This window comes from Macaca thibetana, chromosome 17, assembly GCF_024542745.1.
Source record: "Macaca thibetana thibetana isolate TM-01 chromosome 17, ASM2454274v1, whole genome shotgun sequence".
In the NCBI taxonomy this organism is placed as follows: domain Eukaryota; kingdom Metazoa; phylum Chordata; class Mammalia; order Primates; family Cercopithecidae; genus Macaca; species Macaca thibetana.
In genome coordinates this window covers 28,047,915-28,065,376 of record NC_065594.1, presented here as the reverse complement: position 1 = coordinate 28,065,376, position 17,462 = coordinate 28,047,915, and the positions used below count along the sequence as shown (strand labels likewise).

At 41.1% G+C, this 17,462-nt stretch overlaps 1 protein-coding gene across 2 annotated transcripts in view; it reads right to left on the bottom strand.

Moving 5' to 3' along the window:
• Positions 1-17,462, bottom strand: part of PHF11 (PHD finger protein 11) — a 211,056-nt gene that overhangs the window by 2,616 nt on the left and 190,978 nt on the right. For both annotated transcript variants that reach the window (XM_050766361.1, XM_050766362.1), the window contains 6 exons: positions 12,898-13,005; positions 7,865-7,998; positions 5,363-5,409; positions 4,201-4,265; positions 3,046-3,112; positions 2,074-2,205 (listed from right to left, as the gene is read on the bottom strand). In XM_050766361.1, the coding sequence (XP_050622318.1) occupies positions 2,074-2,205; positions 3,046-3,112; positions 4,201-4,265; positions 5,363-5,409; positions 7,865-7,998; positions 12,898-13,005 (553 nt within the window). The remainder of the gene's footprint in view (positions 1-2,073; positions 2,206-3,045; positions 3,113-4,200; positions 4,266-5,362; positions 5,410-7,864; positions 7,999-12,897; positions 13,006-17,462) is intronic.

The following is a 17,462-nucleotide window of genomic DNA, read 5'->3' as shown; positions in this document are numbered from 1 at the left end:
CATTTATATGTAATCCAAAACAGGGGAAAGGAAAGAGAGCAGTCATCTGCCATGAACTTTAATGTTAGATGGCGGCAGCAGCAGCAGCAGCAGCAGCACAGGGAAGCTGTCAGAAATGTAATTCTTGGCTCTTTTCTCTTCTCTTCTCCTCTTCCTCTTTCCCTCCTCTCCCCTCCCCTCCCCTCTCCTCTCCTGTCTTCTTTTCTTTGCTTTTTTTGAGACAGAATCTCACCCTGTTGCCCAGACTGGAGTGCAGTGGTGCAATCTTGGCTCACTGCAACCTCTGCCTCCTGGGTTGAAGCGATTCACCCGCCTCAGCCTCCCATGTAGTTGGGATTGCAGGCGCGCACCACCATGCCCGGCTACTTTTTGTATTTTTAGTAGAGACAGGGTTTCGCCATGTTGGCCAGGCTGGTCTTGAACTGCTGACCTCAGATGATCTGCCCACCTCGGGCTCCCAAAGTGCTGGGATTATAGGCGTGAGCCACTGCACCTGGCCCCCAATTCTTGGTATTTGTACTGAATCAGAATCTCTGTGGGATAGGCCCAGCTATCTGTGTCCTCACAAGCCCTACAGGTGATTCTCAGGCACACTGTTTGGGAAGTGCTTGGTCTAGAGGAAATAAATGAATAAAATAATATAATAAATGAGCTTTTGGAAATGTTTACTATCTCACTTTTTGGTTTTGCCCTATAAAAAATAATCCCATTCAAATACACATTTTTTATATTGTTGCCTACAATATAAGCTGTCCAGCTTGTCCTTGTAAAATAACTATATTTATAATAAAGGTTTTAAACTCATGGGATATAAGTTACAAGAAAGCTAAGTAAGGCTGGGCGCAGTGACTCACACCTGTAATCCCCGCACTTTGGGAGGCCAGGGTGGACAGATCACTTGAGGTCAGGAGTTCAAGACCAGCCTGGCCAACATGGTGAAACTCCATCTCTACTAAAAATACAAAAATTAGCCAGGCGTGGTGGCACATGCCTGTAATCCCAGCTACTCCGGAGACAGAGGCAAGGGAATCACTTAAACCCTGGAGGCAGAGGTTGCAATGAGCTGAGATCGCGCCACTGCACTTCAGCCTGGGAAAGACAGCAAGACTCTGCTTCAAACAAACAAACAAAAAAAAAAAAAAAAAAAAAAAAAAAAAAGCTAAGTAGCTATATACCTGCACATACAAATGGAACTTTGGCTTCCCAAATAGCTCTTTAAGAAAGAAACTTATTTAACAAAGTTCATCTCTAAACCAAACATCAATTAAAACATTAAAATTCCTTCTTCTATACTTTAAAGTTTGGGTTAACATTATTTAAAAAAGGACACTTGGCTTATTAAGGAATAGAATTTGAGTCAAATCAAAACTGTAACATAATACTGTTCTCAGATCTTAGCGACAGGAGTGCAGGGCGGTGGCAGGGGAGCATATGTGACTGAATCTGTCTCTGAATGGCACGTTCTGTTAGTGGCCAACCTGTAAGACACCTCTGGAAAATGTACCACAACTCTCAGGGCATCAGGTTACTTTTGACTAAATTACTGAGTTTGTAAATTACCCACATCCTGTTGATTTATGAAGCACAGTAGATCTGGTACAATGATTTTATTAAAGAACGAGGTAAAGGGCCAGGCATGGTGGCTCACGCCTATAATCCTAGCACTTTGGGGAGCCAAGGTGGGTGAATCATCTGAGGTCAGGAGTTCAAGATCAGCCTGGCCAACATGGTGAAACCCTGTCTCTACTAAAAATACAGAAAATTAACTGGGCATAGTGGCGTGTGCCTGTAATCCCAGCTACTCAGGAGGCTGAGACAGGAGAAATCGCTTGAACCCAGGAGGCAGAGGCTGCAGCGAGCTGAGATCCCACCACTGCACTCTAGCCTGGGCAACAAGGGTGAAACTCTGTCTCACAAAAAAATAAAATAAAATAAAATAAAGAATGAGGTAAAGAAGAAGAAAAAAGTAGTATAGGAAGAAAATGGGCCTTTTTTTTTTCTTGGGTTTGTTTTGTTTTACATCTAGGTCTGGGAGAAGTCTCTATACTTAGAAATATTGCTATTCATCAGTACCTGATTCTGAAGTAGTCTCATCCATGAGTTTTTCTGGAATTGAATGAACTTTGTCTAATATTTCTTCAAGTAAGTAATTAAGAAGTCCTGCTTCCTTGCATTTCTTAAGAAAAGGAACTTTCACAGTTGCATCTAAGAGTAAGACAAACATTTGAGAAGGAAATAGTCTTAGGGCAGCTAATCATAAATTATTTTATGCTTATTTCTTCAGACCTTGCCTAGTGGTGGATGACATACTTAGTAAAATAATACAGCACCTTCACTGTTTCTATTAATTATAATTTCATCGTATCTCATTTTTTTTGGCCAGCTGAAACAATGAATGAAATGTTACAAAAAGTAAAAGTGAAAATTTCTCTGCTTACAATAACTATATCAGTTAAGAGGATTTTTTAAACATATAAAAACTGTAATTTTTAAAATTTCAATACCTTTTGGGGAACAGGTAGTTTCGGGTTACATGGATAAGTTCTTCAGTGATGATTTCTGAGATGTTGGTGCACCTGTCACCTGAGCAGTGTACACTGTTCCCGATATGTAGTTGAATTAAGGGATTTTAAAAGATTACCCTTAAATATTTGACATAACAGCCCCTGTCACTTTTTGTCACAGTTTGTATGTGTTGTTAGTGGAATGTCTATTTCTTTAAAGAACAGAGAACTACAGTTACAGGGGTCACAGTGTGAGGGGTGACATATCACTGGATTCTGAGCTCAGGCAAGCCTGTCTGCGTCTTTATTAAGAGGTCTGTCTTTTCTTAATACTGAAGACAACGGACCATTCCAACCTAAGTTATCTTGATATGCTGGGATTACAATAAAGTGGATAGTTACGATAAAGACTTATACTCATTAATTACTACAAGCCTAGAAGAATAAAGATTTAGGCGGGATACCAAGTTTGAAACACGTGGGTTGACATTTTTGTAAGTATTGTAGGCCATATTTGTCACAGACAACACTTAGTGCAAACCTGTGTGTCTACCATGCTCTTCTTTCACTTGTCTTACGAATGTATTACATTTCATTGTTTCGGGTGACTAGAAGGAGAGAAAATCAAGATTGCATTACATTGATTTTAATATTGCATAAAATGAAAACCAGTCTTTTGCTGTCCATAACTAAATGATACGCCTACAGTAAAAATCATGCCCTGGCTGGGCGCGGTGGCTCACACCTATAATCTCAGAATTTTGGGAGGACGAGGTGGGCGGATCACAAGGTCAGGAGTTGGAGACCAGCCTGGACAACATGGTGAAACCCTGTCTCTACTAAAAATACAAAAATTAGGCAGGCGTGGTGGTGCACGCCTGTAATCCCAGCTACTCAGGAGGCTGAGGCAGGAGAATTGCTTGAATCCGGGAGGCAGAGGTTGCAGTGAGCCAAGATCGCACCATTGCACTCCAGCCTGGGCGAAAGAGCAAAACTCTGTCTCAAAACAACAACAACAACAACAACAACAACAACAAAACGCCCCATATTCATATTTAGATGTAAACAGCAAATGTATTTTTGTTTTGTATTATAAAACATCAAGAGGTGTTTGACAAGCACCCCTTGTATAAACAGGAGGAGGTGAAGGTTGCTGGCTCATATGAATTTAGCTTATACGTGCTGATGTATAAAAACTTTCAAATCCCCAAAATACTTTCATACGTTTTATACATAATAATCCAGAAGTTTATAAGAGCTACAAATGTGGTCAGGTGTGGGCCATGCAGCTGGGAAATACTTGGTTCCATAAGGATGTTTGACTGCACCCTCTGCCCGTTTTACCTGTAAGCACCTGTGGGATCAGATGCTCTCACTAGTTTGGTGCCAGGGAATTTATAGGAGCTCAGAATGTCACCTCCTGAAGGTTATGTGCTTGGAACATCCAGCTTCATTTTCATGCTCATCTCATTGTGATACTATCATCTAGGAATTATCTAAGAGCTTCCTGACTATGGGATTCTTCCTAAAAAGGCAGCCTCAGGAGCAGCCTTAGCTGAGAACACAAATGAAGAATGTTCTACAAAGGCTGTCTGTTCGGATGATTTGGAAAGTACATTTCACCTGACATTCAGACTGGTTTAAATAAGGACTCTGTATGAAGAAATGCAAAGCTATAAAAACTAAGTCAGATTACCTGTATATGATTGCCTGAGAGGTGTTTCTTCCTTCCTCTTTTTCTTTTCACTCCTGAAAACTTAGCTAAAAATAGAAACCATTTAAAAATTAGAATCCATAAAGGAAAAGATTACTGTTGGACTACATGAAATATACAACTCATATGCCAAAAGTTTTTACAAAGTCAAAAGATATGGCAAACTAAGTGTTTGCAGCACTTATGATAAAGGGTTAATTGAAAAAATATTATAAGTTTAATGCAAAACAGGTAAATTGAGTAGAAAAATGGGCATATGGGGAACTCTCTGGGGAGAGGGTGCATTGAATAGAAAAATGAACAAATTGGGTTATAGGAAAACAAATATAATTGGTGAAAAGATATGGGAATGCACTCAATTTCACTCATAAGTGAAGATATTCAAAGTAAAACAGACTAATAAAGATGAAGATATTTAATAGATGACATTTGCAAGGGTTTGGTTAAGTGTGTATTGCTGATGCTTTTCCGTCAGTAAACACTGATTTAAAGCAGAATTTGTAGTAGCACTTCCTGCTGAGTTAAAAGGGTAATGACTGAAAAATGACTGTAGAGGTGCTATTTGGAGAGTGTTGTTCATCACCATAAAATGCAGTTGGCATGACGCAGAACTAAGTCTTCCAACGAGGTCCTGACTCCAGTTCACAGTGAACATTGCAGATTTAGTGCTGCTAAGACACTGCTGTTCCACTCATGAATGAAAGTATACCCCATAACTCCAGTTAGCCAGGATCCAGTCTGCCTTAATTAGAACTGAAATGCTAACCATGCATCCTTAGGGAATTTTCACTCAGGGAAAGTGTAGCACTTTTTAAATTTTATCTACTGAAAATTCTTATGGAAGAGAAGCAGTCCCAAAAGTCAAGGCTTTTTCCCATGTCTTAGTTTGGTTCTGTGAGTGTAGGGAGAATGAAAGATACCAGCGAATGGTTCAAAGAGAATAAGTCTTGTTCATAAAGAAGAAAAAATTAGTTAGTTATATCACATAGTACACAAATAAGTTGTCAATTTTCTAGATATGTAAAATTTTAACTCAAGTATTTATATTTTAATTCAATGAAGCTAGAAAATTGGGACTATTCCTTATATTACCTAAATGTTTACCTTTCTTTAAAACCCACAGTGCTAAATTTTAGGAACTTACCACTTTGAGCGCTGTTCGGGAATTGAGCATGTTGTTGGCAAAGCAGTCTGAAATATTTAATTTCAAAGAATTGTAAAATATTTTTATTTACAGTTTTCAAATATCATGTCTATTTTTGTGATTAAAAACATACTACCCTACTTTTCATGATGGTGTCACACTAAAGTTTTTTTTTTTTTTTTAAAGCTGTTTAAACCTGTGTAAAATTAGTGACCCCCACTGAGTGCAGACGGGAGGCCCAGTTAGATGTCTTTTATGCCCTCAGGGACTTAGGAAGATGATTATGTTCTTTCAAGGAATGAGTACTGATGAAGTATTATGAACAATACTAGTTCATATACAGTGGTCAGTGGGATTTTACTGTATAAAGAGACCTAAAGACATGCAGATTTCCATCTGACGTACAAGATTCTGCTGGTTTTCAACAATAAATAGCACAAAATTGCATGCATTAATTTGAGGAAAAAGTAGTTTTCAATGAAAACAGATATTTGCCCCAGATCTTAGATTTGACCTACAAAGGGCCTAGAACTGATTAGTATCTTCCAAGAGAAAGCAGCAGCATAGCAGGCTACGATGAAGAAATGAAGTGAGGCTGGGCGCAGTGGCTCATGCCTGTAATCCCAGCACTTTGGGAGGCTGAGGTGGGTGGGTCACGAGGTCAAGAAATCGAGACCTTCCTGGCCAACATGGTGAAACCCCGTCTCTACTAAAAATACAAAAATTAGCTGGGCGTGGTGGCACATGCCGGTAGTCCCAGCTACTCGGGAGGCTGAGGCAGGAGAATCGCTTGAACCTGGGAGGCTGGAGGTTGCAATGAGCTGAGATTGCACCATTGCACTCCAGCCTGGCCACAGAAGACTCCGTCTTTAAAAAAAACAAAAAAGAAATGAAGTGAATCGTTTTATAGAGCTGCTCAGGCTGCTTTCTTTCTAACCTTTCCTCCTCCTCGGCACCCAGCTTCATCTCCCTTCCTCTCCAGATGGCGTGGACTCTCAGGAAGCAGTGGCCTCCTCGCCTAGGGGAATGCCGTTTCTTCCCATCTTATACCACTTCCCACCTCCTCCATGCAGCCTTCCCAGCAACACCGAAACAAAGTTAATCTCCTCCCACTTTGATTCTGGTATCTCTGAGCACTTTCACTTCCCAAGTACTTAAATTTTTTCAAACATATAAAACAGTGTCGAAAATATCAGGATGAACCCCCATGTTCCCATCCATTCCACAGTGTCAACAATTCTCAACTCAATGCCAAGCTCCCTTCATGTAACCCCTCCTTCTCTGGTTATCCCATGTGCTTCTGTTTGCATTGACCCTTCTTCTGGGCTTCCCACCAGGTGATAACTTCTCTGAGGTTCAATCTATATTTTATTCTTCTTTGTATCTCGTAGCACCTAGCAAGGTGCCTCATGTATGATAAGCATGAAGGTTTAAATTCAGTTTAAAAATGCATAAAAATTCACCTGTTCCTTGAAAAAACAATGCAAGAAGACTATTTTATTGAGTCCCTATTTGTTCTTCTAATGGGTTTTTCAAACTTTAAGCTATAGCAGGGACTTCATTCCTTTTTGTTTGATCTTGTGTTTAAGGTCATTTTAAAGGTCATACCAAAACGAGTTCTTTGGGAAGGTAAATAATAAAAATGAAACTCTGAGACTATAACAACCTGTGAGTTTCTTAGAAAATCAAATATAAAAAGAAGTGCAGTATGAAATTTACATATTTACACGTTTCATGCCTGATTAGCAACAAAATACTTACGGAACTTGCTCAAAATTACATTTAAAATTGTTTAGCAAGCTTCTTTCAATGGTAGGCTTCCCTCGTGTTTTAGAATATATAGCCCCCATACCTGAAGACAACATGGTGGCAAAGAGCGAGGACTCGGAAGTCCTGCAGCCCAGCTCTGCCACTGACTAGCTGTGTAACCTGGGCACAAGTCACTGAGTGTCTCAAGGCCCCAGTTTCCTCCTCTGGAAAGTGAAGATAATAGTATATATCTCAGTTGACTATTATGAGGATTAAATGAGTTAACATTTGTAAAGCACTTAGAACTGTGCTTGGCATAAAGCAAGTGGTTATTAAAGAAATAAATAAAATAGTGCCTGGAACACTATGGGAAAATTGGGAATATACGCCCACCGGCAGGAAAAAACAGCAGCCTCTGAATGGAATTTAAAAAAAAATCATCCTAAGAATGTAACATAGCTCACAAAAATCACATTTAAAAAAATCATGCTCTCCTAACATTGAGCTCATTATTCAAGATATTGTGACTAAAATTATATATATATATATATATTTCACTGAAATTCAAAATTCACGTAACCCCTGGGCATCCCGCAAACTGGCTATGTTCTCATTTCAAAACCATTTACATAAAATTAATCTTTATTTATTAAAAAAAATAGACTTTTTTTTAAAAAAAGTCTCCTTGTCTTAATCTAACCATTCCTTATCCCAATCCCCCAAATGTGGTTTTAAAAATGTTTTATTAAATACTTATAAATTCCTCGAACTCCATCAGACTGTGGAACTGCGTCGTCCTTCTTGGCACAGAAAAAGTGGTAATTCTTGTTACAGTTTTTTAAATCACATCCCACGGTGGCTCCTCTTTTATGACAAAATTTACATTTCTACAGAAGAATAGATTTTACTGAGTAAGTACCTGTTTGTTGTTATTTGTTAAAATTCAAAGATATCATTACATGTTATTTAAGTTCCAGGAGCCCTGCATTTTATCCTGGCATCATGAGCAAGGTTCCATCCTGTTACAAACATTAGGGTACAGTACTTACATTTGGCTGCTCATTTGGGAATTTTGGCAAAACCTCAGCTAACTGGAATGCTTGGACAGACAGTTTTGTAATGATCTGATTAAAAGCAGAAAATGCTTTTTGTTTCAAAAAAACCAATCTCTCTATTTTAAAAATAATTTTCTAAAAAGCAGAGCAGGCAAACTTGTCCAGCTCCAGGCAAGGGGCCCCACTAGGGGGCCCTTTGAGACAGGCGAGAGTGGCCGCTGGCTGTGCCACTAAGAGTGGTGTGATTTCTCTTTCGGACTTAGACCCTGCCGTGGGTGATAATGTCTGTCTTACAGAGTTGCTATTGAGGATAATGTGAGATAAAGTAAGGGAAACCTCCTTGGAATCTAGGTAGTAGGGCCAAACATTTAAAAAAATTCTACAACTCTATTAACAGTTTTTTCTTAGTTCAATTTATTTGCTCCCTGCCTTGTATTTATTTATCTATCTGGTATTTTATATGTGAGAGTGGTGTCATGATGGCTAGGCAGCGTGTGGCCACAGCAGCCTCACTGGTTTAGGGGAATCCAGCCAGGACCAAGGCTGATCCGCATGATACTCTGGCTGAATGACGTGGGGGCCCAGTGAACTCGCCTTGCAGAACAGGAGGTCACTCACACCATAGCCCAGGGTTGGCACAAGCAAGCACAGAAACAGTAAAAGGAAATTCAAATATAGGCAAGAAATAAGGTTATGATAAAGGTGGAAATTCAAATCAGAGCATACAAGAACGATCATTTAATTTGGGAGGAGGGTAACTGGCTATGTATATAGGAAAAAATAAAGTTAGATCCCTACCTTACAATATACTCCTGAATAAGTTGCACATGGATTAAAGCTCTAACTAGATAATGTTAAACAAAAAACTCTTAAAGATTAGGAAATATAGGAGAAAGAAAAAAAGCATAGTATGGAGGCAAGGAAGGCTGTCTAAGGCAGGAAGAAAACCCAGAAGCCACAAATGGAAACTCTTGACAGGCTAGGTGTGGTGGCCCATACCTGTAATCCTAGTACTTTGGGAGGCTGAGGCAGGAGGATTGCTTGAGCCCAGGAGTTCGAGACCAGCTTGGGCAACACAGTGAGACCTAATCTCTACAAAAAAACTTTAAAAGTCAGCTGGGCATAGTGGCACACTCCTGTAGTCCCAGCTATGTGGGAGGCTGAGGCCAGAAGATAGCTTGGGCCCGGGAAATCAAGGCTGTGGTGAGCTGTGATTGCACCACTGTACTCCAGCCTGGGCGCAGAAGGACTGACAGAGCCTACTATACAAAAATTTTAAACTTCCATTTTTATAGTGAGGGCATTAAAAAATATTTGAAAGACAAGGAAAAGATGGAAAGAAAAATGTTTGTAACATACTAGATAAAGTTTTCAGATTCTGAAAACCTGCAGAAAAATGGTAACTGGCAAATTACAGAAGAAAAAACACAAATGGCTAATGAACATTTATTCATTTAAAAATACATGAGTATATAGTATTTATTTAGTATGCAGTAGCTATGATGTGGCAGGCACGGTTTTAGGATAAGGGAAAACAGTAGTGGACAAAGCAGAGAAGATGCCTGTCCACGTGAGGCTTACATTCTATCGGAGACAAGGTACAATGATCAAATAAAGCAAAGTTTAAAACATCTCACAAAGTTATATACACATTATATCGAATTAAAATAGGGTGAAGTGACAGAGTGTCACTGGGTCCCTACTTCAGATTGGGCAGTCAGTAAAATGTGTCACCTCTAAGGAGGTGATATGGAAGCTGAGATCTGAATAATAATAAGAGCTCCCAGATGCAAAAAGGAGGAGGAAAGACATTCTAAGCAGAGGGCCTTGGGTCTTGGCCACAAGAATGAGCTTCCCCACTGGCAAGCTACAGCAAGGACAAGACAGATGGCCAGTGCTGTTGGAGCAGCGAAGTGGGCACGACGAAGCCTTGGGATGATCAAAGGGGTAAGTAAGGGCTGGATCAAGTGGGACTTACACGCCAGAGTAAGGAGTTGGGTTCTATCTTTGTGCAAGGGGAACATAAACTGATTAACATTTTTGAAAGATCACTCGGGCTGCTGGGCTGCTGCTGGACGGAGAACAAAGGGCTGGGGTAGGGATGGCAGGAGAGAGAGTGGGGTGAGGGTCAGTACTAGCTTTAGAGAACAAGATGGGTGTCTTCACTATGGTGGATTACTGACGCTGAGAGAAGTGGGCGGATTAATGCAAGATGCATCTAGGAGTTTGTGCCCATGGGCTTGATGTTGGGCTGGGAGGTTGACGAGGAAAAGAGAGTCCTTAGACTTCTGGCTTGGGCAAATGGATAAGGATGGTGCTGTTTACTGGGATGAAGAATGAGCAGATTTAGATGGGGAGTGTGTGTGTGTGTGTGTGTGTGTGTGTGTGTGTGTGTGTGTGTGTGTGTGTGTAGGAGATGGAACTGTATTTTTTTGGCCACTTTACTCTGAAATGCTATTGGATGCTCATGTGGCTGTGTCAGATTGGTAGTCCGAATCCTAGGGAGGAGCCTGCTTGCTGAGGGCCCCTGCTGCTCACCCTCGAGGCACTTGCCCAGCTGTACTGAAACCACCACAGCACTGGCCTGTCCCTACGACGGGTGTGTGCCATGTATCTGCCCACATAGTCCAAGGGTTCCATAAATGCTGTGAGTGGGTAACTATTACCTCAGGTGACTTTCCTCTCTTCTCTCCTTTATCCTCTACTTCCAACCCATCCCAAAGCCTTCCCAGTAGGGAAGTCTGCATCCCAAGATCTGCAGAAACCCTCAGGTACCTGCTTTCTGCCAAATATTATGCCTCCAGTCAACTGCCCTCATTTCTCAGCCTGGGTCTCTTCATGACTGGATGGCCACTAGAATTTCACACAGATTTCTTTAACTCTATGTCTCCCCACTCAAATCCAATTAGTGAAGAGCAACAAATATATTCTAGTTGAGGTTTGTCTGCTACTTTCTAATTAGAGGGGCTCCCTGTTCACCCATCTCATCACACCCAAAATCCTAGGGACATGGCACTGTGAGCACTAATGATGTCAGCAGCCAGTCTTGCCAAGTATTTATTAGTATAGGGTACACATTGAGAGCAGGATCCACACATTCTTTCTTTCTTTTTTTTTTTTTTAAATTTGAGACAGAGTCTCACTCTGTTGCCCAGGTTGGAGTACAGTGGTGAGCTCATAGCTCACTGCAGCCTCGACTTTCCAGGCTCACGCAATCCTCCTACCTCAGCCTCCTAAGTAGCTGGGACTACAGGTATATGCCAATGTGTTGGGCTAATTTTTTTTTTTTTTTGGTAAAGACAGGGTCCCACTATGTTGCCCAGGTTGGTCTCAAATTCCTGGGCTCAAGCAGTCCTCCTGCCTTGACTTCCCAAAGTGCTGGGATTAGAGGCATGCACCACCATGCCTGGGCCACACACAGTCCATTTTTATGACTTGCTTCAGGACCTACTACAGTATTGTGTACACTGCCTAAGACAGCATAATTTGCAGAATTCCATCTAGACTGTTCCCTTTCACCCTGAACTTTCCATTTCTTCGATTTACAAAATGGGCATCGTTTTACCTATAGCTGGGAGTTTACCTAGAACAGTGTATGTAACACACCTACCACAGGATGCTGCTGATGCTGATGCCTTGCAAAGACTAACTGTTTGTCCCCGGTCATTAACCCTGTGGTTGTAGTCAGAGTGTGAGGTGCTCACACTTGCTGTCCTGCTTACTAAGATGTGAAGGGTCCTTGAGAGGAAGTCACTGCAATAAGCCCAGTGGAATGACTTCTCAGCATTTCTTTCTTCCTGAAGAGCCCCCTTATGACCCATGGGGAGCTGACCCCAGCTCCCAGGGTAGACCCTGATTAGTTATGGCCACCCCCAGCAGTTGGTGCAGAAAGAGGGGTGTAACCTAATTAAACTTTTAGAAGGGGGCTTATTCCATGTGTAGGGATGACCTTTCTCTTTCACTGGATATGAACAAGAAAGCCTGATGCTTCAGTTGCTGCCTGCGGCCACCCTATGACCACAAGGAGACCAGCTGATGTTGGGGACAGGAGGCCAGAGAGGAAGAATCTGGGCCCCTGATGACATCAAGCCACTGAATCAACCAGCTTGGAAAGCAGGTGTTTTCTCTGATCAAGTGAAAAAGTAAGCATCCTCTTTGTAAAAGTCTGTTTAACTTGAGCTTACTTCTACTTACAGCAAAAGCATTCTAACTCAGATCACTTTACTGGTGAAGTATATGGTAGTTTAGTTTAAAATATTAAATGTTGGACGGGCGTGGTGGCTCACGCCTGTAATCCCAGCACTTTGGGAGGCCAAGGCGGGCAGATCACCTGAGGTCAGGAGTTCGAGACCGGCCTGGCCAACATGGTGAAACCCTGTCTCTACTAAAAATATGAAAATTTACCGAGCATGGTGGCCTATGCCTGTAATCCCAGCTACTCGGGAGGCTGAGGCAGGAGAATTGCTTGAACCCAGGAGGTGGAGGTTGCAGTGAGCTGAGACCACGTCACTGCACTCTAGCCTGGGCAACAAGAGCAAAACTCTGTCTCAAAATAAATAAATAAATAATTAAATGTTAAGTTGAATTGAGGTTTCCAATACAGTTCCTACTTCTTTCAGCTCTCCAAGAAGATTCTCTATCCCTAGTTTATCAGTCAAATAGACTTCCTTTGGAATGCATCCCCTGAGGCTCTGTTCATCCAGTATAAGAAATAACATCATTTACACTTACCAACTTCCTTCCTCTCTGGATTTCTTTCTTTACTGATTCCACATCAAAACTTCTATCAAGATTAAGTGGATCATGATCCTCACATTCCACAAGTCCTGAAGAATACAGCTGCAGATTGGAAAAAAAAATCCAGAGTATGCACAAAGTAATATTGAAAGCTACATATCAGAAAATCATACCAAAAGTGGAAAATCAAACCAGGAGTGGGAAATGGACTGGGGGTAAAACAGTGGCAACCTTTGGGAATGGATGAACAGACCATAAGCCATCCCATTTCTCTGGGAATGACCCTGGTTTCCAGGCATGTTTTATACTCTGTAATCCTGACCTCTAATAACTCATTGACCTGGGTGGAACCCTGATGCCAAGCTAGGTCAGTCCAATCCCCTATCCTAAAAGTGTGGAATGGGCTTTGAGGAATAGTTGAAGCCACGTGGTCAGAGCAAGTCAGTCTGCAAAGAAAGAAAAACAAGGGCTAGAAAGAGGACATTCTAGGTTCCCAAAGGCTTTCTAGCTGTTTCTTACACCCACCTGCATGCCTGCCTTTAGGAAACATGAAATGCTCCCAAAACCTTATTATAAATCCCCTTTTATGTTTAGACCGGCTCCAGTCTCTATGTGCTACTTGAAACCAGAAGAATCCAAATCTGAATTGAAGATCAATATTTCACATTTTATAATCAAATAACAAAAGGGCATGAAAAACCTAAGAGTAAATTTTGGTGACATTGGCATAGGCAAAGATTTCATATAAAAATCAGAAAGCATAAAGAAAAAGTAAGTTGGATTATATCAAAATTAAAATTGTCTTTGAAAGACATTGCTAAGAAAACAAAAAGGCAAGCCAGAGACTGGGAGAAAATATTCACAATACATATCTCTGACAAAAGACTTGCATCCAGAATTTAGAAAACACTTACAACTCAAGAATAAGACAATTCAATTAAAAGTAGGCACAAAATGTGAATAGATGCTTCATGAAAGAAGGTTTATGAATGGCAAATGAGCACATGAGAAGATGCTCAGTCTCATTAACCCTCAGGCATATTAAAGCCATAGTGAGATGCAATACACATCTACTGGACTGCCTAAAATAACAAGACCCACTGTTGATGAGGATGTGGAGCAAATGAAATTCTTACATATTATTGGTAGAAATGTAAAATAATGCAATCACTTTTAAAGTTAAACATACACTCACTTTATGACTCAGTAATTCTAGTTCTAGCTGTTTACCCAAAAGAAACATAATCAAACAAGAAAAACAGATTGAGTGCCCCAAATTAAAGGTAAATAAATAAAATTGTCCTTATTTAAAGATGAGGATTGTCCACATACAATATATCCAGGTAAATCTAGAGACTTTTTAGAACTAACAAGACTTTGGTAAGGTTGCTGGATGAGATCAATAAATAAAAATCAATAGTGTTCATATATACTGATAATAGCTCATTTAAAAAGGTTTTAGAAAAAAGTAACAAAACAAAAAACAAGCCCAGGAATATGCCTAACCCCAAGATCTATACCTCTACAGATAAAAATTACTGAATAGCTGGGTGCGGTGGCTCACACCTGTAATCCCAGCACTTTGGGAGGCCAAAGCAGGCGGATCACCTGAGGTCAGGAGTTCGAGACCAGTCAGGCCAACATGGTGAAACCTCATCTCTACTGAAAATACAAAAAATTAGCTGGGCATGGTGGCAGGGACCTGTAATCCCAGCTACTCTGGAGGCTGAGGCAGGAGAACTGCTTGAACCTGTGAGGTGGAGGGTGCAGTGAGCCGTAATCACGCCATTGCACTCCAGCCTGGGCAACAAAAGCAAAACTCCGTCTCAAAAAAAAAAATTATTGAACAATTTTGAAATTATGAAAGACCTAAATAAAGACACAAAGACTCATATACAGATGCTCAGAACTGATCTTTATCATAAGAGCTCCAAACTGGAAATAACACGTCTACCAACAGATGAATGAATAAACAAATTGTGATATATTCATACCAATTAAGTACTAAGAAGAATGATAAAGGAACAAGATACAGATACATGCGACATGGGTGAATCTAAAACAGTATGCTGAGCAAAGGAAGTGACACAAAGGAAGACAACGATAGGATTCCTTTCATATGAAATCTGAGAAAAGATAAGACAAATCGATAGGGAGTTGGGGTAGGAAGGAATTGATTGCACAGAGCATTGAGGAAACCCTTTGGGGTAATGGATATGTTTATATCTTGATGGTGGTAGTGGTTACATGGGTCTCATGTGGTTACATGTCTCAAAACTTTCTGAATTGGACACTTAAAATGGGTACATTTGATTTTATGTAAAATATGCCAATAAAGTTAACTAAAAAATAGTAGCAAATCAACATCAACAGTATATTAGAATAAAAAGATCACCGCTGGGAGCGGTGGCTCACGCCTGTAATCCCAACACTTTGGGAGGCTGAGACAGGAGAATCACTTGAGGCCAGGAGTTCAAGATGAGCCTGGATAACACAGTGGGACCCCCATCTCTACAAAAATAAACTAAAAAATTGGCTGGGTGTGGTGGTACATGCCTGTAGTCCTAGCTACTTAGGAAGCTGAGGTGGGAGGATTGCTTAAGCCCAGGAGTTCAAGGCTGCAGTGAGCTATGATTATACTCCATTCCAGCCTGGAAGGGCTTGTCTCAAATAAATAAGTAAAAATAAAACATCACCATTAAATGGTGTTAATCTAAGAATGGTTTCACAGCAGAAAAAATATATAAGTACAACACACATTATTAACAGAATGAAATGAAAAAAACTTAAGACCTGAAAACCAAATGCAACCCCTGAGCGAAAATCTTTTGTTGTAAAAAATGTTATTAGGCCAGCTATGGTGGCTCACACGTGTAATCCCAGCATTTGGGAGGCTGAGGTGGGAGGATTGCTTGAGCCCAGGGGTTGGATACCAACCTGGGCAACATGGCAAAAAACCCATCTCTACAAATAGTACAAAAAAATTAGCTGGACACAGTGGCACATGCCTACAATCCCAGCTACTCTGGAGGCTGAGGTGGGAGAATCACTTGAGCCCAGGAGGTCAAAGTTGCAGTGAGGCATGATGGTGCCATTGCACTCCAGCCCTGGGCAACAGAGTGAGACCTCGTCTCAAAAAAAAGCACACACACACACACACACACGTGTTATTAGTACAACAGGTGAAACCTCAGTGGTTTGAGGAATAGATGGTAGTAGTATAACAAAATTTCCTGATTTTGACGTTTATATTGTTATAGTGTGAGAGAATGTCCTGTGTATTAGTCAGTTCTCATGCTGCTAATAAAGACATACCCAAGACTGGGTAGTTTATAAAGAAAAAGAGGTTTAATGAACTCACAATTCCACATGGCTGGGGAGGCCTCACAATCATGGCAGAAGGTAAGGGGGAGCAAAGCCATGTTTTACGTGGCAGCAGGCAAGAGAGATTTTTGGGGAACTCCTCTTTATAAAACCATCACATTTCCTGAGACTTATTCACTATCATGCGAATGGCATGGGAAAAACCCGCTCCCATGATGCACTTATCTCCACCTGGCTCCGCCCTTGACAAGTGGGGATTATTACAATTCAAGGTGAGATTTGGGTGGGGACATAGCCAAACCATATCACCTTATTTGTAGAAAATACATACTAAAGGCTGGGCACAGTGACTCATGCCTGTAATCCCAGCACTTTGGGAAGCCGAGGCGGGCAGATCACAAGGTCAGGAGATCAAGACCATCCTGGCTAACATGGTGAAACCCCGTTTCTACTACAAATACAAAAAAATTAGCTGGGTGTGGTGGCACGTGCCTGTAATCCCAGATACTCGGGAGGCTGAGGCAGGAGAATCGCTTGAACCCCGGAGGCAGAGGTTGCAGTGAGCCAAGATCGCACCACTTCTCTCCAGCCTGGGGCGACACAGCAAGACTCCGTCTCAAAAAAAAAAAAAAAAAAAAAAACTAAAGTATTCAGGATAGATAACACATAATTTAATTTAAAATGGTTCTGACCCCCCAAAAAAGTTCTTTGTACTGTATATGCAACTTTTCCATAAATTTGTAATTTAAAATAAACATCAAATTATGCACATAAAAAAGTAAAATAAAATAAAGCATTTAGCAATGTTTGTAGCCAGAGAGAGAAAAAGAACCCGGATCATTTCAATAGATGTAGCACAAGCATTTTTTTTTTTTTTTTTTTTTTTTGAGACGGAGTCTCGCTCTGTCACCCAGGCTGGAGTGCAGTGGCCGGATCTCAGCTCACTGCAAGCTCCTCCTCTCGGGTTCACGCCATTCTCCTGCCTCAGCCTCCCGAGGAGCTGGGACTACAGGCACCCGCCACTTCGCCCGGCTAGTTTTTTGTATTTTTTAGTAGAGACGGGGTTTCACCGTATTAGCCAGGATGGTCTCGATCTCCTGACCTCATGATCCGCCCGTCTCGGCCTCCCAAAGTGCTGGGATTACAGGCTTGAGCCACCGCGCCCGGCCAGCACAAGCATTTTGTAATATTCAACACGCTCTAATTTTTAGCAAACTAGAGATAAAGGTAACTTC